General features: G+C 57.5%; 4 protein-coding genes across 5 annotated transcripts; 2 read left to right on the forward strand and 2 right to left on the reverse strand.

The window, feature by feature from the left end:
• Positions 1-976: 976 nt before the first annotated feature.
• Positions 977-2,905, forward strand: TNNC2 (troponin C2, fast skeletal type). The gene is made up of 6 exons (XM_041478776.1): positions 977-1,133; positions 1,876-1,927; positions 2,025-2,168; positions 2,254-2,368; positions 2,445-2,581; positions 2,660-2,905. The coding sequence occupies exons 1-6, from the start codon at positions 1,131-1,133 to the stop codon at positions 2,689-2,691; spliced, it is 483 nt and encodes a 160-aa protein (XP_041334710.1). The 5' UTR covers positions 977-1,130; the 3' UTR covers positions 2,692-2,905.
• A 62-nt stretch (positions 2,906-2,967) lies between these two features.
• On the forward strand, positions 2,968-4,258 carry LOC121359663 (regulator of G-protein signaling 9-binding protein-like). The gene is made up of 2 exons (XM_041478774.1): positions 2,968-3,724; positions 3,824-4,258. The coding sequence occupies exons 1-2, from the start codon at positions 3,367-3,369 to the stop codon at positions 4,255-4,257; spliced, it is 792 nt and encodes a 263-aa protein (XP_041334708.1). The 5' UTR covers positions 2,968-3,366; the 3' UTR covers position 4,258.
• Positions 4,259-4,588: 330 nt separating this feature from the next.
• On the reverse strand, positions 4,589-6,424 carry UBE2C (ubiquitin conjugating enzyme E2 C). The gene is made up of 6 exons (XM_041478775.1): positions 5,778-6,424; positions 5,673-5,700; positions 5,441-5,527; positions 5,066-5,270; positions 4,871-4,930; positions 4,589-4,730 (listed from the first exon to the last, which is right to left on the reverse strand). The coding sequence occupies exons 1-6, from the start codon at positions 5,876-5,878 to the stop codon at positions 4,672-4,674; spliced, it is 540 nt and encodes a 179-aa protein (XP_041334709.1). The 5' UTR covers positions 5,879-6,424; the 3' UTR covers positions 4,589-4,671.
• A 135-nt stretch (positions 6,425-6,559) lies between these two features.
• On the reverse strand, positions 6,560-10,939 carry DNTTIP1 (deoxynucleotidyltransferase terminal interacting protein 1). 2 transcript variants are annotated; one of them, XM_041478772.1, is made up of 13 exons: positions 10,809-10,939; positions 10,666-10,736; positions 10,419-10,515; positions 10,185-10,283; positions 9,619-9,687; positions 9,278-9,334; positions 8,970-9,031; positions 8,481-8,526; positions 7,957-8,015; positions 7,715-7,775; positions 7,355-7,426; positions 7,092-7,147; positions 6,560-6,727 (listed from the first exon to the last, which is right to left on the reverse strand). In XM_041478772.1, exons 1-13 carry the CDS (start codon positions 10,893-10,895, stop codon positions 6,589-6,591), a joined length of 975 nt encoding a protein of 324 aa, XP_041334706.1. In that variant the 5' UTR covers positions 10,896-10,939; the 3' UTR covers positions 6,560-6,588. The 2 variants fall into 2 exon arrangements, with proteins under 2 accessions (XP_041334706.1, XP_041334707.1); XM_041478773.1 differs by lacking the exon at positions 7,355-7,426.
• Positions 10,940-21,588: the final 10,649 nt, after the last annotated feature.

A 21,588-nucleotide genomic window follows, 5' to 3' on the forward strand; every position in this document is an offset into this window, starting at 1 on the left:
ATAAATATCGAGGAACCAGCCCAGCTGCTGCCATCACTCTGTCCATTGCTTGCTCAGTGTGCCCTGTTCCAGCACCCTGCACCCCACACGGGCTCAGATGGGACCCCTGAGCTTCCCTGGGCAGGGTGGGATGCACTAGGGGCTGGACTTGTTTCCAGTTCCCACCTGGTGAATGAAGGTCCCAGCAAAACCAGGAGCCAGAAAACCCCTGGGCATCCCTGGCACTGGGACCTTATGGGACAGAGATTTGTCACCCTGACCCCACTGCAGCCCTGAGGCTCCGAGCACCACAGGGCATGGGCCACTTGGCCAGTGCGTCCCCAGAGCCACCAGTCCCAGCCAGTCCTGGCAGCAGTGGCTGGCACGGGCTGTGAGTGTGAGGACTGAGTCTTCGAGGAGGCACCGGGCATAATTCCCACTCCTCAGAAGCACGAAAAGATGGAGCCATTTCCGGAAACAGGTGCCAGCAGCACTGGGGACCCCAAACCATGGGGCTCATGCTCCAAATCTCTCCAGGGATTTTGTGCCCCAGACCCCACAGGGGACCCCTTCCTTATCTGGGCTGGGGGGCTGCAGCCCTGCTCTGCCTGGGTCCCCTGGAGCAGAAAATGGGGGTGCAGGGGGGGGACACTGTACTGGGGAAAATCAGCTTAGTATTGGGAGCTTGGCCCGGGAAGGGCTGCATTTTCAGGGGCCAGTGGGTTATAGTCTATGCCCCCTGAGCAGGGGGGACCCTGTCCCCCTTACCCGGGTGATGCTGATGGCTCCAGGGCTATTTTTAACCCCCTCATTGCTGAGTTGCCTTGGATGGGGGTGTTGGGGGTGGGCAGAGCTTTGATCTCCCTCCTGAAGGGCTTGAATTTCCATCCCAGCCTCATCCCCACGTTAATCCCAGCCCTTGGCCAATAAAGCTTTGGCTAAATTAGGTAAAGGCGCCAGTTGCCAGTGAGAGGGACTGAGTGCTGCCAGAGCGCTGATAGGCTGAGGGGGCCAGGGGGCAGTAGCTGGAGGTACATCCCACAGAGGAGACACTACAAATTGGGGTGCCAGGGGCACCAGGAAGCTTCTGGGAGTTCCTGCTGCAGGAGCTGGTGATTCTCTGTGGGAGGGAAGCACCATAAATTCCCAAGATGGTGAGTGTTCCTGTGTGCTGTGTGCCATGTGCTGTGTGCCAGGACAAGACCTGACTGGACAGGAGGCAGCAGGGGAGTGTGGGCTGTGGAGCTGCCTCTGCAGAGGGCAGCAGGGATATGGTCCCCAGTGCTGGGCTGGCCATGGTGGCGAGGGCAGGGAAGCGTTGGGGTGGTGCAGGGTCCCTGCAGGACAGATCTGAGGGGGTGTGTGTGGCTGCTGAGGGGGTGCAGGTGCCTGGAGACACCATCTCAGCCCTGGCTGGAGCTTAGGGCTGCACAGAGGCAGGGGTAGCAGGGGGTGGCTGAAAGCCGAGTGCTGGGTCATGCGACACAGCGTTGCTGCTGGCTCCATGGCCGCCCTGCGCCTCCAGGAGAAACTCGATCAGGGTTGACAGGTGCCACGGCTGTAGCCCCAGCGAGCCCTACAAGGGGAGCTGAGGAGGTCCCAAAAATAGCACTGCATGCCCAGGATGCCAAGGCTGTACACAGGGACCATGACCCCAGCACAATGGAGCCCCCCAGACAGTGGGGGACTCGGGCAGGCAGCTCCCTGCAGCCCTCCATGTTCATGGATGGTCTGGAAGGCATCAGAACTGTAGGGATTGCTGGTGTCTGTGGCTTATGCCAGCACAGGATCATCCTGCAGCAGGGCAGAGGCTCTTCCCACAGCCAAGCACTGTTGGGCCACGCTGTATGAGGGGTCTCTGGCCTGATATGGGTGACCTTCTCCCTTGTCTTGCAGACGGACCAGCAGGCAGAAGCCCGCGCCTTCCTCAGCGAGGAGATGATTGCGGGTGAGTGTGGGGACAGCAGGGACAGGGGCCAGACGTGGCCGTGGTGCAGGGCCTGGCTCTGCCCCACTGCTCAGAGACCTGACCTGTCTCTCCACAGAGTTCAAAGCCGCCTTTGACATGTTTGATGCTGATGGCGGTGGAGACATCAGCACCAAGGAGCTGGGGACGGTGATGAGAATGCTGGGCCAGAACCCCACCAAAGAGGAGTTGGATGCCATCATTGAGGAGGTGGACGAGGACGGTGAGCAGCCCTTGGTGGCTGGTGGCAGGGGTGGGCACCGGACCCCGGGCAGGCAGCCTGACCCACGCCTGGTTCCTCCCCACAGGCAGCGGCACCATCGACTTCGAGGAGTTCCTGGTCATGATGGTGCGCCAGATGAAAGAGGATGCCAAAGGCAAGTCTGAGGAGGAGCTGGCCAACTGCTTCCGCATCTTTGACCGGTGAGTGTGGGGGCGAAGCGGCCCATCCTGTCTGTGGGAGCAAGCAAGGTCCCATCCTTGTCTCACCCTCCTGCAGGAATGCAGATGGGTTCATTGACATTGAGGAGCTGGGTGAGATCCTGAGAGCCACTGGAGAGCCTGTCACTGATGAGGACATAGAGGACATGATGAAGGACTCAGACAAGAACAATGACGGTCGCATCGACTTTGATGGTGAGCAGTGGCCCCAGACAAGCACCCATGTTGTGCACCCAGGCAGGGCCATGGGCTGAGGCTGCTGCTCTCTTGCAGAGTTCCTGAAGATGATGGAGGGCGTGCAGTAAGGGACCAGACATTCCTCAGGCCAGCTGCTGCACCCAGCCCTGCTCCCCTGCTGTCCAGGGAGCAGCAGCTCCACAGCACCTGGCCCTCAGCACTGGCTGGGACCTTGCTCTGTGCCAGGGTCCTGGTCTCATCTCACCACCGGCGGCTGAGCTTTTCCTCCCGTCTGTCACCTGTGGCTTTGATTCGAGCCTCAATTAAAGAGGAAAGGCTTGAGCTGCTGGTGCAGGATTTCACTGGGGGTGCATGGGGAGGGGGGCTGTGGCAGTGTGTGCCCCTGCTCTGCTCCCCAGGGAGGGAACGTGGGCGGGCTCACGCCACAGGGCAGTGCTGCAGGGGCAGCCCAGAGCTGTGGTTCCCACGGCCTCTTGGGCAGGCGCCAGTGCTGAGCTCAGAGTTTCCGTGCAGAGCAGCTCGTTCACACGCCAGAGGCTGAGGGAGCATGGCCCTGGCCCCGAGGCTCCTGCTCCAGGGCAGGGCTATGGGAACACAGGAGTTCTAGAGAACCACATCTCCCATCCAGAGGATCTCGCTATAAGGTGGAAGGGCAGGAGCAATCCCCTCCCTGCAGGGGAAAGGTGACACTTGTCTCTGTGTCCCTCTGTGAAGAGGCTGTGCCAGCCTGCTGGAAATCACAGCTCCCTGGGGACCAGCTGGGGTGGAGCACAGCAGGGAGGATGAGGCGGGGTACATCCCCAGCCAGGGTGGGTGGGACCACCGAACCAAAACACGGCTCAGAGCTGGTCACGTACCCGCAGCACAGCGCTGTGGCACAGAGCAGCCGAGCCCCCTGGAGAGCCAGCGGCCACCGTGCCCATCCTGCCCCGCTTTCACGGGGTGGCATGGCACCGGGCAGGAGGGATGCGTGCCGTGGGCGGGGGGCAGTGGGAACATGTGCCACAGCCCAGGCTGCCCTCTGCAAGGCCACGGCCGGACACCGGCAGCTGGTGCTGCAGCTCGGGGGGAGCGGCGACTGCCCTCGGCTGCGTGAGGAGCGACGCAGGAGGAGCGCAGAGGCCCGTGAGCTCAGCACGGGTAAGGAGGGACCTGCTGTACCGGGCAGCAGCCACGGGAACCTCTGCACACACCCTGCTTGGCCCCAGGGCTGCCCCAGCTCACTCGCCTGTCCCACAGGGCTGCGGCGGATGCTGCTGGCGGGGCTGCGGCAGGGCCCGGCGAGCCCTCTGGAGCGGCAGGAGCTGGAGCGGCTGTGGGTGCTCTTCCTCTCCGCCCTGGAGCTCTTCCTGCAGGACCTGTACAGAGCCCAGCACCTCTGCCAGCTCTTCTCCATGAAAAGGGGTGGTGTTGCCCCGCTGCGCACTGGGCTGGGGGGCTGGGGGCTGCCCAGCCGGAGAGGAGGGGGTCCCACACAGCCCCCAGCTGCCCAGAGCTTGGAGGAGGAGATCGAGCAGGTGAGGGCCATGCTGGCAGAGATGGAGAGCGGAGCCAACATTCCACCGTGGACAGTGGAAGCCACAGAGACCGCACAGCCAGCAGAGACAAGAGGCACCACAGAGAGAGCAGCTTGGGGAGGTCCCTGTGCTGGGCACTGCTGTGGGGTGCTGTGAGCTAGGGGTCAGGAAAAGCAGCAGGGGTGGCACCCCTGTCACAGAGCAGGGGAGAGAGGTACCCCTACAGTCCTCAACCCCTGCCTTTATAGGTGATGGTGGGGGCTGCTCCCACTCTGTAGATGGAAAGGGATCACTCCAGGTCCCCAAATACTGTAGAGCTCCTGTTACCTCACAGGGGTCAGTATCCCTTCTACCCTCCCTGCCCACACTTGCAGAGGGGCCTCTGGGCACTCAGGGTGTGCTAGAGCTGCCACAGAATCCCCTGCAGAAGTTATAAACCTGCATTTATTTATACATTAACCGTGGCTCGGACTGCGACATTAATTTAAAAACAGGCTATGATACAGAATGCGGGGGACAGCCGGGAGGGAGGGAGAGAGGATGGGGTGTGCTGAGGGGTGGTGGTGACGGTCAGGTCTCCTGGCTCTTGGTCTGCTTGTTGTACGTCTCCCGCACATACTTCTTATAGGCTGAGGAGAGAGGGGGAACATAACACCAAGGGTCCTGAGACAACAGCCAGGGCAGCTGTGTGGCCAGACAGGCACGGGGGGCTGTGCTGCTGCCCATCCCACTGGGGAGGGGGCAGGAGGGTTCTGCTTCAGGCACTCACCGACTTGGTTCTTCCAGAGCTCAGCTGCATGTGTGTTCAGAGGGCTCTCGATGTTTGGCTCTGGAAACAGTGGCTGAGTCAGCTGGTGGGAGGGGGGACCTGGACACCCTTGAGCCCTGATCTGGGCTGGACAGCCCCACCACCATCACCATCCCTTCCCCCAGCACTCCACAGCAGTTTGTCCACGAGACCCACCTGCCAGCAGGCTCTGTATGGAGAGCAGGATGGTGCGGACATCATACAGCGCTGACCACTTTTCCTTGAGGATGTCGAGGCAGATGTTGCCCTGGGTGTCGACGTTGGGGTGGTAGCAGGGGGTGAGGAACCGCACGGTGGGGGCTGTGTAGGGGTACCCGCTGGGGAACTCCAGCGACAGCTTGTACCGCAGCTCCTCGTAGGCCTGGGGGTGGGAGTCGAGGGGGACAGTCAGGGGGGGCCGTAGCCCCAGAGGTGCGGGAAAGCCTCGGGGGAAAAGAGGTACAGGGGGAGTGGAGGGCTAGAACCACCCTCAGCTGAAGGGAGGAAGGTGGGGCAGGGTCAGCCCCCCCAGACCGGGATCGCGCCTCTCACCGTCCCGGCGGCGCCGTCAATGGTCCCGATCCACTTGAAGAGGTTGTCGGACTCGGGGAAGGCAGAAATGCCTTTGTCACCGGACATCTGCGAGGGCAGTGCGTCAGGGCGGCCCCGGACACCCCGAGACACCCCCCACCCCAGTTCAGCCCCCGGGTGCCTTTGGGACCCCCAACCCGCTGCTTGGTGCCAGGATCGCCAACCCCCGACTCGGCCCCGGGGCCCCACTCACCATCAACGCCATCAGTTCCTGCTGCAGCCTGCGGGGAAAGCGCACGTTACCGGCCCGCTCACCGGGGCAGCCCCCGCCCTCAGCCCCGGTCCCGGTCCCGCTCACCTCTTCCCCACCGCGCCGCGGGCCGCCGTGGCCCCGGTCTCAGCCGCTTTGCGGGCGGCTGCGCTGGACACGGCGGCGGGGTCGGCGTTCTGTGAGGCCATAGCGGCTCCGGGGCACGGACCAGCACAGCAGCACCGGCCGCCGCTGCCGGCGGGTCACGGGCTGGACGCGGCTACCGCTCCCCGGCGGCGCCGCACCGGGCTCCGCTGGCTCCTTCCCTCCCTCCCGCAGTCCCGCTCGGGGCAGGACTCGGGCCCCTCTGCGGCTGTGCCGGTGCCGAGCGGCGGTCAGGGCTCCCCTAGCGGGGCTGCCCTGTGCCGAACGGCGGCGCGTGGGGTTCTCCCGTGCGGCGGCGGCGGCCCACACCCAACCACCGTTCCAGACGCTCTCCGATTCAGGAGCGGCTCGGTCCCGACCCCTTCTTCGGCGCAGGAGTGGCTGGGTCCCTGCCCCTCTCCGGTGCAGGAGCGGCTCGGTCGCAGCCCCGGTCCCGAACACTCTCCGGTACGCCCGTCCCGCGCGGCCCCGCCTGCTCCCGCGCCCCGTTTGAATATTTCCGCGTGCGGCCCCTCCACCAATCAGCGCACAGCCCCGTTCGAGCCGGCCAATCACCGCCCGCCCAGGATGCAGCTCCCACGGTAACGGCCAGGGGCTGTTGATTGACGGCCGGCCAGTGACGCACCGCGCTGTGATTGGCCGCTGCCCCGCGAGGGGCGGACCCGCGCGTCCCGCGGGCCCTTCGGCGGCCGGAGCCCGGAGCCCGGCCCCAGGAAGCGGCGAGGTGGGAACGAAGCGGCTTTATTGGGGGGCATCAGGGTTCGGGGGGGTCCTCGGGGGGCGGCACCTCCCCCCCGCGGCGGAGCGTCTCCATGTGCTTCTGCATCTTCTCAGTCATCCAGGCTGGTGGGATGAAGGGCTTCAGCTCCTCTAGCCGCAGATCAACAGAGTCCCTGGGGAGGAAGGAGGGGGAGATGGAGGGACTCCAGCACCCACTGCTGACCCCAAACCCACCATGTCCCCTAGCACGCAGCAGTACCAAGCCCAGATCCACCAAACCCACCACGGATCTCAATCAGCACTGAGCCCAAACCTACCATGGACCCCAACCAACACCAAGTCCAAACCTTAGTTGCCCAACGTGGCCCCCTGGGCACCAAACCCCAACCATAACTGAGCCCCCAGCCGTCAGGCAGAGAGTCCCTCCATCATGGGATGCCCCTGCAATGCAGCAGTGAGGGAAGACATGGTGGGGCCCCCCCCAGGAAGCAGCCCCAGGCCCAGCAGCACTTTCAGAGTTTCTGCTTTGGTCCTCACCTGTAATCCTCACTGGCGGCCAAATCCCGAATGTCCTCTTCGATGAGGAGGTAGGCCTGTGGCACAAGGTGGGGGACACCTCAGGGTGCCTGCGAGGGGCAGCCAGGCAGGGCCACACCCCCCAGCCACCGCTGTCCCCGAGGGAGCCAGCTGTGCCTCCTGGCCCATGCCCCAGTGCTGTGGGCAGGGGATGGACTCGGCAGCGCTGTGTCCCCGTGCCCTGCCTATCCTCCTGCTGGGGCCCTGCGCCCGGCCGTACTCACCATCTTGCCCCCAATGGCCCTCATGTGCTGCTGCTCTGTCAGCCAGTGCTTATCCTGCGGGTCGGCCGCGTACTGCAATAAAGCAGCAAGGACCGAGCTGAGAACGGGTGACAGACCCTCCCCTGAAAGCCCCCTCCTGCAGGATGCTGCCCCCTGCTCTGCTCTGCCCCCCGCTCCGCCTGCCCTGCCTCTGGCAAACCACCTTGGCAGGCACACACCACTGGCTCGTGCTGTGTGCTAGCCAAACCTTGGGAATGTGCTCTAAGACAACAAACAAGGGCATGGGGGAGGAGGTAAACAAGGGAGCTGAAGCACACACTCCTCATTCCCATGGGAAACCATCTGGCTGTGGCACCTGACCTTAAAGAGGTGGGGATGCTTGATGTAGAGTCGCCCTCTTGTTCCTCCCATCCCGAGAGCTCTGCAATAGGAACACGAGGGGTGTTAGGGTTGTGGGGAGGGCAGCTGCGGTGGCACAGGGACACCCCTCTCCTCCCCAAGCCCTTCCTACTGCTTTTGAGGCAGAGAAGCGAAGTGACGGGAGGAGTGTCACGGGCTCCTGCCTGGGGACACCACCCTCCATCGACAGGGCCGTTCCTTACTTGTTTGCTCGAGATCCCAGCACAAAGGTTGTGGTTTCAGTCAGTCGGGATGGATCCCACTACAGAGCAATTGGAAAAGGGGCAACATTAGAAATGAAGTTGCTGCTGGCCATGCTCCACAAGCCTCGGCTCTCCGACAGGGAACCTTGGAGCTGCCTCCAGACTGGGAGGGAGGGAGCTGGCCAATGACCTCCAGCCTTCCGCAGGGGAGGGACGTCACATTCCATCTGGGTTGATCTAAGCAGTTTCCCTCGTGGGAAACACTTGTGGGATTCTCCTGGCTACTCCCGGTCTCCTCAGGTCTCCCTCAGCGGCACCACACCGCAGGGTACAGGCTATGGTGCCTGGGGAGACCAGCAAAGGCCTCCGGGCACTTCGCTTCCTCTTCTTGCTCCCCCCCTGCCCAGGGCCCCAGCAGGACAGGGCACAGCCCGAGCTGTCCTGTGCTCCTGCAGCTGCAGGGCTCTGCTAGTGGGAGCAAAGGGGAGGAGAGAGGGAGCCCATCAGTGTCGGACAGCTAATACCTTTGGTCCATCCCTTTTCACAGGCTCAGAGACTTTGAGCTTCCACCTGAGGGGAAGGAAAACACAGAATGAGGCCCAGTGGAATCAGCTTAGTCACCACCAGCAGCGGGGACTGAGCCCCAGCCCTTCCAGATCCATCGTTTTTCACACCCTCCATTCCCCCACAGCGCCCAGCTTCGGACCCTCTGCTTTGCTGCACATTCTCCTCTCCTGGTTGCCCAGATCACACCATCCCCTATGTCTCACCACTCACTCTGGATGGTCCATCTGGACCTCTTCACCCCTTTGGGCATGTGTAAAATCCCTCCTTTTAAGGTCTTTGCCCCTGAGGGGAACACCTCAACCTAACCCTGCTTCTGCCCACACCCAGAAGAACTCCCATCACCTCTCTGCAGCAGAGGAGTCTGTGGGGTTTCTGAGCTCCCCAGAGGCAGCCTCATTCCCCCTGCCCTCCTGAAACAGGGGCTCTAGCTCAGGGTTTGTACTCACGCTGCCATGCCTGAGACTCCACGGTCGTTTGACAGGCTGTGTCCTGGAGGCCGCCCCTTCCTCTGCAAGAAGAAACCCTTCTGTGACCCAGATGTGCTGCTGAGGGAACCCTGTCAGCCACCCTCCCTCTCCCAGGGAAGCTGCTTCTTTTGTCACAGGCATAAACTCTGCCTGGCACCAGAGTGAGCACCTCCAACACCTCAAAAAATCTGCCTGTGCACCTTTATGGACTCACACAGTGGGAATGGCCAGAAATGCGGGCCAGGTTTCCCAAAACATAAAATCTCTTGTGGGGAAAACCATCCAACCTTTTTTGGAATGGGGCTCCCTCGGCGGCTCAGCTCCTCATCCATCTGTCGGGCACGCTGGAAGAGGAAGGGCAGTGGGATGAGCAGGGCTCTTCTCCCTGCCTGGCCAGGTGAACACTGACCCCAGCCCACCTCTGTGAGCAGCATGGAACTGCAGCAAGCAGCACCCACACCTGGGATTTTCCTTGTCCTGTATTCCCTGTATTCCCAGACATCCCCCACTCTGCCTCTGCACTACTGCACTGGCAGCCAAGAAGAGCCAGAGAACAAAGTGATCCCAACTCTTCTTCTCCCAGCTCTCACAGGTCATTTAAACCTCTGTGTACAATCACAACAATTACCTTTGGCACTGCCTGCTCATGGGGCAACCTGGGAACCACCTTTTTGCCATCGGAGAACAACAGCTTGGCCTGCAGGAAGACAAAGAAGGTTCCATGGATTCTGGGCTCAGAGAGGGCCGCATAAGCAACCCCCACCTCTACATATCTGCCTAAAAACGCTGCAACAGCTTTGCTTTTGGAGTGCCATCAGGCCATGCTTCCACAGACAACCAGATGCAAAGGCACAATCTGAGCACGATAAATTCTGGAGAACTGGCAAGATAAGCAAGACATGAAAGGAAAAATCCTGCCCTACCCTGCCAGGACCCTCTGACAGGTGCTGGGAGCCAGTTTCTGCAGGACTTCAGCAGTGTGCCATGCTCCTACAGCAGCACTGAGAAGAAGCAGCATGACCTGCCCAGCCCTGACTGCTCCCTTCTTGCCAGTGAGAATGAATCCCAACACAGCAGTCACACAAGGGCTGCAGATGTCCCCTCAGAGTGACAGCAAAGCTGTTAAGAACAACACATTCTAGCCAGGCTGCTTTGCTTGGCTGGGCACCCAAGAAACACCTAGCCAGCACCCACCTGCTCCAGGCAGCTCCTACAGGTCTCCTGGATGAGCTGCTCAGGGTCCACCTCCTCCCCAACGTTATCACGCACGTTGATTGCTGCAGTCTGGAAAAACTGGAGAGGAACAGGCAGGAGAGTGTGACAGCGTGCGCGGTGTCAGCTCAGCTCCCACGGAGGGGCGCGATGGCCTCGGTGGCAGCCGAGCTGTCCCCCCGCCCCTGCTGCCGCCCGCCCGCCCGCGGCGCCCACCTTCATGTACTTGTTGAAGATGCCCTGGATCTCCTCGTTGATGCTGGGCTGCAGCACGGCGCGCAGCAGCTCCATGGACACGCTGGGGTCCGTGAAGCTGCGGGTGGAGGGGTCAGAGGGCGGCGCGGAGCCCCCGGCCCGGCCCGGCCCGCTCCTCCCTCCGCCCGGGGCTCATCCCGGTCCCGCGCTTCCACCCCTCCCCTCCATCCGCCGCGTGCCCTGGCCGCCCATCCCGCTCCCGCCGTACCTGGTGGTCATCTGGGAGCGCCGCCCGCGCCGCTGCACCTGCCGGTGCTTGATCATGATGTTCCAGGGGCTCTGCGGGACACACGCGTCAGCCGCGGCCCCGCCGCCGCCCGCTGCCCCCGGCCCGGCCCGGCCCCTCCTCACCGTGCTGACCAGCTGCTCCTCGGCCTCGCCCGGGCCCTCCTCGCCCGGCGGCCCCGGCTGCTGCTCCGCATCGCGGGCGGCGCCCATGGCCCCGCTGCCGGCTGCGGCGCCGGTGACCGGAAGCGCGGGGATGCCGCGCCTGCATCATCGGGCCCCGACGGATGTGACGCGAACCGGGGCCGTAGGGCCGGTCCGGGCCCGGGGAGGGCCTGGGGGGTACCGGTGTGTGCTCCGGGCCTGGGGGGTACCCGGCGTGTGCTCCGGGCCTGGGGGGCTCCCGGTGTGTGCTCGGGGCCTGGGGGGCACCGGTGTGTGCTCCGGGCCTGGAGGCCCCCGGTGTGTGCTCCGGGCCTGGGGGGCACCGGTGTGTGCTCCGGGCCTGGGGGGCACCGGTGTGTGCTCCGGGCCTGGGGGGGCACCGGTGTGTGCTCGGGGAGCCCGGGCTCACGGCGTGCCCGCCCGAAGGTGCCGCCGGAGCTCTGGCCGCAGCCCCGGTGTCCCCGCCGCCCCTCACGGGGCCCGGCATCCCTCAGGAGTCCCTTAAACCCACCCGGTTCCACCCAGAGCGGGAGCTGTCCGGGTGGCGCTGGACACGCGTGGCCCCGGCCTGAGAGCCGAGTGCTGCAGCGGGAATGTGAATGGCCGTCTTTCCATGATCTCTGTGTTTCCTCGTGTAATTCCTCTTTCTGGATTCTCACTGCCACTCTGAGCAAACACCCCAAAGCATTTCCTCATCGTATAATGTGTGCAGAATAGTCAAAACAACTTTTCTGTCGTTTTCTAGATAATCTCACCCCATGTTGTGGTCAAAGAGAAGCTTTTCTGTTGAATCAACAGGATAACAATTTGCATTGATAAACCATTTACTGTTTTGCTGGTAACATTCTTCCTCATTCCAAGATGATTCAGTGGGAGAAACCAAGCACAGGGGATTTGCCCGAGCTCGGGGTGGGTCTGGCTGTGCAGAGTGCGGTGTGCTGCAGCAGCCATCTCCAAGCTGTCCCTGTCCTCTGTGCCAGCAGCCCTGAGCCGTGCTGCAGGGGACAGTGGCACCTCCTTCCCACCACCTTTGCCAGATGCTCAGTCGTGTTTCTTTTGTGTTCAAGGGATGCGTGCACGTGGCACTTGGAGCCATGATCTAATTGACGAGGTGGTGATCAGTCAGAAGGTTGGATTTGATGATCTCAGAGGTCTTTTCCAGCCTAAACCATTCCGTGGTTTTGTGACCAGTGCAGTGGGGGCTGTGTTGGTGCCTCCAGAGGATGTTGTGCTGGTGTTTCTCAGCACCTGTCACTGCAGCCTGTGGCTGTGTCCCCTCAGAGTGACTCTCCTGCTGTAGCTGTTGGCTCAGCACTGACCACACTGGGCTCCTGTCACATATTTTATGAAAAATCCTTTTGCCAGGATCTTTTCTCCTGAGAAGCTGGGAAGCTTCAGCTTCTCAGTGTTTTGCTCTTTTGGAATGTGATTTGGAGAATTGTTTACCCAGCATGTGAAATTGTTTTTACTTGATGACCAATGACAGCTCCCTGTGTCGAGGCTGTGAACAGTCACAAAATGTTGTTATTCATTCCATTTCTTTCCTTTATTTTTAGTATAGTTTTAGTATAGCATTTCAATATAATATAATATCAGAATATAATAAATCAGCCTTCTAAAACATGGAGTGAAGATTCTCATCCCTTCCCTCATCCTGGGACCCTCGAACACAACCATGGGCTCCCATAGGAGCCTGGAAGAAGAATTAAATCCTGGAACAAATTCTCAATGATGGAGTCGCTGTTTTTGCAGGGAGAGGGATGTCTTTTCAAGAACAACATCTCTCAGGGTTCACCTAAATCTAACTGATGTGGTCCCTTATTTGGGTCTCCTCCAGGCCCTGGTTTTTAATGGTGATTTTTCCATGGATCTGTGTGGTAGGTGCATGTCTGCCAGGCACGAACACCAGATTCACAGCTGAGGTTACCCATGTTCTGTTTGATTCTCAGGGAGACTTTGGACAAGTCCCTCTGACCCTCAGTATCCTCAGGCGTTTATTTCATCAGAGCAATTTGCTTGTCAGACATTCTCCTCCATTAGCTCCCTAATTGTTATCCAGGATTATGGTCTGCTAAAACAGAAACGTGCCAGAATTACGGTGTTGTTCCCAAAAGGAGGCACCACCAGGCAAGCACGGGGACAGCAGCAGTGCTGAGCTCTCGTCGTGGCACTCCCGAGGTCGGAAGGAGCCCTGCGATCCCTCAGGTTGTTCCAGATGGTTTTCCAGGTGCGTGGAAGGGAGCTGGCGCTGCTGACACCGGCTGGCCAGCACTGCCTGCCCCGGGGTGCCCGGATCCATGGTGATTAGCAGCCACAGGAACCCAGGATAGGCACCGGGCCGGCGGGTTCTGCCGGGCGCTGCGAGGCGTGGAGCACCACATCTCCGGTGGGCATGGGTGGTTCGGGGAGGAATTGCATCCACCTTGAGTCACAGCAGGAGGAGAAGGATAAACCTGTACTTAAAGCATTTTTCTTGCCACGAGCCCTCTTCCCACACAGAGCTGTGGAGGTTTGTGCAGAGCTGTGCTCCTTCCTGTGCACTGGCCCTGCATTGTCTTGATGTGATGTTGGTGGAAAGCTCTTTGAGCATGACCTTGCTTTTCCAGCACTCCTGTCAAGTGCCAGCTTAGAGACGTAGTAATAACGTCCATTTCAAACCAATTAATTTCACTCACCCCACAGTTGCAAATTCAAACTTTGTCTCTTATCCAGAAACTCCAACCCATTTGTGCTTGGTGCTGATGTGTCCTGGGCAGAGCAGTCCTTAAGTTCTCCTACCCTATTCATTGCACATTGCTTTGTGTGTAACTCAGAAGAGTGCCAGCTTAGAGACGTAGTAATAACGTCCATTTCAAACCAATTAATTTCACTCACCCCACAGTTGCAAATTCAAACTTTGTCTCTTATCCAGAAACTCCAACCCATTTGTGCTTGGTGCTGATGTGTCCTGGGCAGAGCAGTCCTTAAGTTCTCCTACCCTATTCATTGCACATTGCTTTGTGTGTAACTCAGAAGAAATAATTAAATAGAGAAGGAAAAAATTAATTGGAAAATTAGATTCCAACTCACACTCCTGGGTGAATGGAGAATAACTTGGATTAAATAGGTTAGCACTCACAGAATTGGATCTTAGTTAAGCTTAATCTGCTGTCTCAAACACATTAAATATGTCTTTACCCTGAGATCACATGCAGGGGAAAGGGGCCAGTGTGGCAGTGCATCTAATTTTCATTTACTCTGACTGTGGGTCTCTGGTGAAGGCCAGCAGTGTGGCTGGCAGCTTGCAGACAGGTTTCTGTGCTCTCCTCAGCTCAGGTGAGCTCTCATGCTTGAAGTCCCAAGACCTTTTCCTCCAGAGAGGTAAATTTTAGTGCAGCACTGTTTAACTGGAGCAGATGCTCATTGGACAGTAACTGATGTGGTGTTTGTGCATGCAGTAACTGTGCACTCCCATTGCAAATTCATGTGGTTATTGAATGCTTGTGTGTAAATTAATAGGGCTCTCATGCATGGACATTCATGTTCAGGAGTTCCCAGAAGCTGCATGGAGGCCACACTGATGGGGTCTGCTTGGTCTGGGGGAAAGACACACTGATCTCTGACTTTGCCCAGAGTGTGCTGAGCTTTGTGGGCTGTCCTGTGATAAAGGGGGTCCTGGGGAGGGCACAAAGCAGGAGGACCATGGGCCTGGGGACAGCATTAACTTGCTCAGGAGACTGTGAGCTCATTTGTGTGCCTAAACCTGGCAACTGACAGTAGGAACTCTGAAAGAGCTGGAGCACTCTGCTTGGGAACGGGATGGTTCAGACAGGTGCTCATATGAAACCTTGAATATTTGACCTACAAAAATCTGCAAAGAGTCTCCACGTGTGAAACAGGAGCCTTGAATGAAGGGCATTTTGAAGGAAGGAGCTCCTGGTGCTGCTGCCAGGTGCTCTTGCCCTGATCCTGTTCCATCTGGGATGGCGGGGCCAGGACAGGCTCCTGCGGGCAGCAGAGCCCGGCACTGGGGCAGAGCCCGGCGCTGGGGTCACTGCTGTTGGTAAAGGTCATCGTAGGGATTGCTGCTGAGAGCAGCAGTGGAGAATCTGCCTCTGTGCAGTCCTGGTACCCCTTCTGTCCTTCAGTCCTTGTGCTGTCCTCCTTGGAGTGCAGCCAAGGCTGGATCCTGCTCCTGCCTTGGCTGTGGGTGGAGCTGGAGTGGCTCTTCGGTAAACAGAGACAAATGTGGGAGGTTCCTGAAGTCACCTGTGGCCTGCCTCCTCCCATTCCTGGACCCGGGCTGCCTTCGAGACCCTTTAAATTGCCGGTTGGCACAGCCCTGGACACAGACTTCATCAGCATGGCACGAAGCATCCTCCTGCTGGGGCTCCTCACCCTGTGGGCACAGCTGCAGGCAGCACCCATTGCAGGCAAGTACGGGAGGGTGGGAGGAATATTTAAGAATGTTTTTTCCTTATTTTCATAGAATCACAGGTGTTTTGCAGGTGCTGGCAGGTGCCAGGTTGCTGCCTGTGAGGACAAGGGAAGCCACAGGGGGAGTGGGGTGGGATGAGCCCGGGCCATGTGGGGCTGACCACAGTGCCACAGTGAACTGTGGCACAGTGCCACCTCTCCCTGACTCCCCAGCCACGGGTGGCTGCTGGCCCCAGGGCAGAGGGGCCCAGAGGGTCCCGCAGGCACCAGTCCCACCATGGCACTGCCATGAGCTGCGGGGCACCAGCATGGTGAGCTGCATCAGCCGTGAGGGCAGCAGGGGTCGGGCAGAGCCTGAAAACCCACCAGGAAAAGCTGCAGAGACATCACAGCATCGTGGTTTACTGGGCTGCTGGGTGGGAGCAGTGGGTGGAAGGGCAGCGTGATGGGGCTGATGCTGCTGCTTTCTGCTCTCCTACAGAGTTCCATGGAGCAGCTCCAGCTGGGTGGCCACCACCAGGGCAGCTGGGAAGCACCCTGAGCCTTGAGGCTGGGAAGGAGCCCAGCACGGTGCCTGACAATGGTGGTGGTGACAATGACAAAAACAGCTCCAATAGAAATGAAATGGGTGACTCCAGTAGCCATGAAACTGGTGAGTCCAATAGCAGTGAAACTGGTGATGATGGTAATAAAAATCAGCTTTGTGACTGCAATGACCATGATCGTGGTGACAGCAACAGTGATAATGCTGCTGATGATCATGATGGTGGTGTCAACAAAGAGAATTCCAAAAGCAATGAAGATGGTGATGATGGTGATAAAAATGGCCTTTCTGATGGCAAGGACAATGACAATGGTAATGGTGACAATGACAGTGATGATGGTGATGACGGTGTCAACAGTGACAATTCCAAAAGCAATGAAGATGGTGGTGAGGGTGACAATTCCAAAAGCAATGAAGATGGTGGTGATGGTGATAAAAATGACCTTTCTGATGGCAAGGACAATGACAGTGATGATGATGATGATGACAGTGATGATGGCAATGATGATGGTTATGATCTCATCAATGATGAAAATTCCTATAGCAATGAAGATGGTGATGATGACATCAGTGATGAAAATTCCTATAGCAATGAAGATGGTGATGATGACATCAGTGATGAAAATTCCTATAGCAATGAAGGTGGTGATGATGACATCAACAGTGACAGTTCCAATAGCAGTGAAGATGATGACTCCTATGACGATGAATATGATCACTCCAATAGCAATGAAAATGGTGCTGATTACGGGGGGTGGAGATTTTAGATTGTAAGGGTGTAATTGCCCTGGGATTTTCAGAGATTTTTGGGTTCCTCTTTTGTGGCATCCAGCTCAGGCTACCAGATTTCATGCTTGATCTATGCCAATAAATTTATCTAGTGATCATGAGAGCTTAGTGTCAAAAATTTCTTTACCAGCTTAGCAACCCAAGTGCGGCCCTTGTTCACTTGCCCATTTTCTTCCAAGCACCAAATATCCAAATTTGCAGCAGTGGATGGTTTTACTAGGAGCTCTGGAGTAAGGAAGGACTGAGTAGTGAGTGTCAAATCTCTGAAGGAGGTTCAAGTCCTGCCTTCTACAAGTTTGAGTTTCGTGGGTTTTGGGAAAGATGAGCTATGTACCTGGCTTAAAGAAAGGGATGCCCTTAGCTGAGGCACTGCAGAACAGGGAGAAGACAGCTGGCACTACTAAATGATCTCTAAAACTCACAGTGACATTATGCCAGGAGGAATGGCCATATATTACTTGGCATGCTGGGGCAAAACCTGCAGAAGTGTGGCCCACGCAGGGGGTTTCAGAGAGACTGTTTTGATTTGCCTTCAACATAGATTACAGGATTGGTACAAAGGGCAGAGGGACTGTTGACATGTGTGGGATAACTGAGCTTGGGAAAAGCAGCAGCTCAGGAGTGGGGTTGATATCCTGAGGTAAATTCTAGCCCAGACCCTCCTCCTCCTCCCTGTGTGTCCAATGAAAAAGATTTTCCACTGTCTGTTCCTCTTGCTTTGCTTTCTATGCTCACTGCTACCTCACTGCAACTGCCCCAATCCCATCTGGACAAATTCTGTGAGTACTGTTATTAATGGGCAGCCAGCAATTGTTTTAACTCATCTCCACTGACCCTGGATTCCAGGAGATTTAGTGTTGTGGGCTACTAACATGCCAAGGCTGAGGGAAGATGCAGAGCAATGTGCTCAGTGATTTTCTTTCAGATTTGTGCTCCACATGATGAAAACTGGCAGGATTGGAAAGCTGTGGAAGAACAGCTAAATGTGGCCAGGGACTGTATAAAAGATGAAAAGAGCAAAGGAGTTTTTTGTGAGATATTAGACACCTGCACAGAAGCTGCCTGTTAGGATAGGAAAAACTATAGCAGAGAGAAATAAGATCTGAGAGAGAAATAGAAGGTTGGAAAGAAGCTGTATTATTGTCTCTGAAAATTGAGAGGCTGCATAAACAGGAAGAAAAATTACAGGGAGAAAAGGAAAAAAAAAATAAAAGTCAGAAGAAAAGATTGAAGTTATATTTATGTGGACTCCCTGTCCTCCAGCATTGTATAGATTAGAAAACTAACTGCTATCCCCTGAAGAATGAGATTGGAAACATTTGGGGTAGCCCTGACCATAGTGAACCTGGAGAAGATTGTTCTTTGTTTCCTTCAAATCCCCCTGAATATGAAACCAGACTCATTAGAGAAACAGAAGAAACCAGTGGATCTGAGGATAGAGTGGGAAATTATACTCCAAACTGGCCCCATTTGATTTGATTTAGATGACTGATCTGCAAGAGCACTATGGCTGTAAGCCAGGCCAGACTGAATCTGGCAATTGAAATCCTATTAAGGCAGACATAATAATGGTCCAGACATTCTGATGCTATTGGACAAAAATTAATGCAATTTTTAACAGACGTAGGAGCATGAGATTCAATTTTAACAGAATGTTGTTGGTGTTCAACCTGGTTAGCAAAGAGTTAAAGTTACTGGGGTAAACAGAACAAGTGCCAAAAGCCAAACCACCCAGGTTAATTCATGGCCCCTGGGCGAGAGCACTCGTGGGCATGAAGTGTATGTCAGCCACTTGCTTTGCACTTAGAGATCATAATGAACATTTGGGTTTTGGTCTTCTGAAAGGCCAAACCTGGTGTCTGCTGTCCAGCAGGGTATGGTCCTGTGGCTCAAATGCCAGCCCTAACCCTGAATTCAGGAGGCTGCACTCCCTGATTCGACAGTCACTAATGCACCACAATACCCAACTTCTGCTGCAGCACAAAATGGCATTTCTGCAGCCACACACCCATGGGTGGCAGCACTGGGTATGAAAGATGTGTCCTTTTTAGCTCCCTTATTAGAGAAGAAAACAGAAATTGGCATTTCCTTGAGAAGGGGCAATATACCTTTAACAAACTCTCACTGGAGTATAAATATTAGCTGATTGTTTGTAGTAATTCCCCTGGAAAGAAACCAAATTAAGGGAAAGAAACCTCGGAATGTGAGGGAAGACTGTGACTAGGGAAAAGCTAGAGGCTGTAGCAAAGCTGGAGACTGGAGAGAAGCTGGAGACTGGTGGGAAGCTGGCATCTGGGAGAGGTCTGTGCTGGGGGAGCAGCCAGAGAAGCCTGAGGAAGGAAAGAATCCTGGATCTGAGCTTGGATCTGACACGGAGACAGATGATGGCAATGATGATGATGACATCAGTGATGACTGGGTGATCATGACTGTTGAAAATGTTCTATTATTTGAAAGTAGCTGAGTGCTTGTTTGATATCAGGAGCTGGACCTGTTAGGTGCAAGTTGAACTTTATCTGAACTATTGGGTGTGTTGTGTAGGTAAAAGACAGAGAGTAGTGAAACCCAGGGCTGACAGTCTGAACATTAATACTAGAAGAGATGAAGCTGTAGCTTTAATGTTACTTAAAAATGAATATCTGGGGTGGACAGCCCAGAGATCATGGTGTATGAACTGTAACAACCATATTGTAACAGGGACCACAGATCTGAGTGAAACCCCCACCAAAACTGACCTCAGACGGTGTGAAAATGTGGCAGCCACTTGATAACAAAACAGGCAATGAAGAGTGAGAAGACCCCAGAGCCTAACAAGACTCTTGATCTGGACTGTCATATGAGGGATGGGGAGTTTACACTCTAAGGGTGCAATTGCCCAGAGATTTCTTTGTTTGGGGTCCTCCTTTTGAGGCTGCAGCTCAAGCTACCAGATTTCATGATTGATCTGTGCCAAAAAATCTATCTGATGGAGGTGAGAGCCTGGTGTGAAAACTTTCTTTAGCACTGATGATGAGATGATGATGATGATGATGGTTACAGTGATGGTGACAGTGATTACATTTGTTGGCTGATGCCACAAGGTACACAAAGAACATGTGAGGTGAGGAGAGCCCACAGTGTGTGGGTGCAGGGGCCTCTTCCTCTGCCTCACTCTACCAGGGCTGGTCCTGGGCACCAGTGGTGTTTTGGGCAGGACCTTCTCTTTCCTAATAAACCCACACTGGCCACTGGGTGTGACAAGCTGTCCTTGGTCAGTGCCTGGCACGGCCAGGTCACTGTGGCTGCCCCAGCCCTCTCCCTGCACAGGGACCCTCTGCTGCTGCTCCTGCCCAGGGTGGCTCAGCAGGACCCTCCACACACCAAAATGCTTCTGTTCCCTGTGGGAGACCCCCAGAGACAGCCCCAGGCACGCTCCCACCCAGGACCCACAGAGCATCTCTGCACCAGAGGAAACCTCCCCAGAGGGTCTGTGGCCCCAGCTCCCTGAGGCTCCCCAAGCATCCTCCAAAGGCTTGACCAGGGACCCCATCCCTCCCACAGGGACTGAAGGTCTCTCAGAAGCTGGTGGAGGCTGACCAGGACACAGATGCAGCAGGAGCCAGACATTGTTCATCGGGCTGGGTTTACTGGGGGGTGGGGGCACAGAGACCCCTGTGGTAAGCACAGAGCTGAGGGTGCTGAGGTGGGATTCGGAGGCTGGATGATTATCCAGCAGCTGATGGAGCCCTCCATGGCTGGCTGTCCAGCTGTCCAGCTGTTGTCTGGCTGTCTGGTGTGGGTTGGCTGCACACACTGGGTCCTTGGTCCAGGTCCAGGTGGGAGTTAGGTGAATTCTGGGAAAGACAGGAATTCATGTTCAGGCCCTCACTCTGTAGCACGACTGGGCACATCTGGCAGCCCCACAGTGGGACTGTGAGGGTGAGGGCTCCAGAGACCCCAGACAGGGGTCCCAGCTCTCCCAGGGAGCCGTGGGGGGTTTGGAGGTCATTTCTGCAGCATGCAAAGATGTAGGGGAGACAGCACAGGTGGGATCCTGCACTCCCAGCCGTGGTCACAGTGGTCTCTGTGCCCATGGCTGCACATCCTCCTGCAGCACGGTTCCACTGGGTCCCACATCCACCTGTGCCCACCTGTGCCCACCCACACTCACCTGGAGAGACCAGCCGGGCCCAGAGGCAGCAGAGGCCCAGGAGCAGGAGCAGCGAGAGCAGCCGCATGGCATGGATGGGCAGCGTGGGGGCTGCCTCTCTGGGCACAGGCAGGGCTTTAAATCCTCCTGGGGCAGAAGGTTGGTGCCCATGACCTGGCCCATGCCCCAGCACCTGACACGCTCCATCCGAGCGTGAACCCTCCGTCCCCTCCCTCCCGCGGGCAGCTGGGCTGGACGAGCCTCGGGGGAGGCAGGAAGGTGCTGCTGCTTGGTGCTGGGCTCCGTGCAGCCCCAAGAGAGCCACAACGCGCCACAAGACAAGAGCAGCCAGTGCAATTCCCGGCTGCAGGAGACACGGGGCAGGCAGCAGCAGAGGGCCGGGGACCCTGCTTGGGCTGGCCTGGAGAAACAGTGCAGGAGCTCCCCGGGCCGGGCGCTGTGGAGCAGCCCGTGGTGCCCTGGCAGCTCTCCGGGCATTGTTCTGCCTCTGGGAACAATCGCTGGTTCCCGAGGGACGTCCTGTGACCGGACACGGTCTGTCACACAGCCCCACGCTGCCACCAGCCCCTCAGCCCTGCATCTCTTGGCCAGCCGCTGCCCGGCACCTGGAGACCAGGAAAGCTCCAGGGCCAGGGGGTCCTGCTGCTGGGGACAGGGGATGGGGGCTCTGCGTGGGCACCAGGACTGCAGCACCGGGCCCGTGTCCTTGCCGCGGGCGAGGCGCTCAGGTTCCCGTCACACGGTGCTCAGGCTGCCCCTGCCCCTTCCATGGGATTGGCCGCACTGGGCACCGCAGGGTGTCACAAGCTCGGCACGGGAGCTGCCGGGGCTTTCCCTGACAA

The sequence above is a fragment of the Pyrgilauda ruficollis genome, unplaced genomic scaffold (assembly GCF_017590135.1).
Source record: "Pyrgilauda ruficollis isolate IOZ18807 unplaced genomic scaffold, ASM1759013v1 scaffold46, whole genome shotgun sequence".
In the NCBI taxonomy this organism is placed as follows: Eukaryota; Metazoa; Chordata; class Aves; order Passeriformes; family Passeridae; genus Pyrgilauda; species Pyrgilauda ruficollis.

Excerpts from the sequence above, each read along its gene's own strand:
- TNNC2 (XM_041478776.1), top strand. Across the intron at positions 1,928-2,024 it reads CAGCGAGGAGATGATTGCGG|AGTTCAAAGCCGCCTTTGAC; the intron begins GTGAGTGTGGGG and ends GTCTCTCCACAG. Across the intron at positions 2,169-2,253 it reads TGAGGAGGTGGACGAGGACG|GCAGCGGCACCATCGACTTC; the intron begins GTGAGCAGCCCT and ends TCCTCCCCACAG.
- LOC121359663 (XM_041478774.1), top strand. The coding sequence starts at position 3,367 with ATGAGGCGGGGTACATCCCCAGCCAGGGTGGGTGGGACCACCGAACCA. Across the intron at positions 3,725-3,823 it reads GGCCCGTGAGCTCAGCACGG|GGCTGCGGCGGATGCTGCTG; the intron begins GTAAGGAGGGAC and ends CCTGTCCCACAG.
- UBE2C (XM_041478775.1), bottom strand. The coding sequence starts at position 5,878 with ATGGCCTCACAGAACGCCGACCCCGCCGCCGTGTCCAGCGCAGCCGCC. Across the intron at positions 5,528-5,672 it reads AGGAACTGATGGCGTTGATG|ATGTCCGGTGACAAAGGCAT; the intron begins GTGAGTGGGGCC and ends CTGCCCTCGCAG. Across the intron at positions 4,931-5,065 it reads CATACAGAGCCTGCTGGCAG|AGCCAAACATCGAGAGCCCT; the intron begins GTGGGTCTCGTG and ends CACTGTTTCCAG.
- DNTTIP1 (XM_041478772.1), bottom strand. The coding sequence starts at position 10,895 with ATGGGCGCCGCCCGCGATGCGGAGCAGCAGCCGGGGCCGCCGGGCGAG. Across the intron at positions 10,737-10,808 it reads AGGAGCAGCTGGTCAGCACG|AGCCCCTGGAACATCATGAT; the intron begins GTGAGGAGGGGC and ends TGTGTCCCGCAG. Across the intron at positions 9,032-9,277 it reads GGAGCCCCATTCCAAAAAAG|AGGAAGGGGCGGCCTCCAGG; the intron begins GTTGGATGGTTT and ends TTCTTCTTGCAG.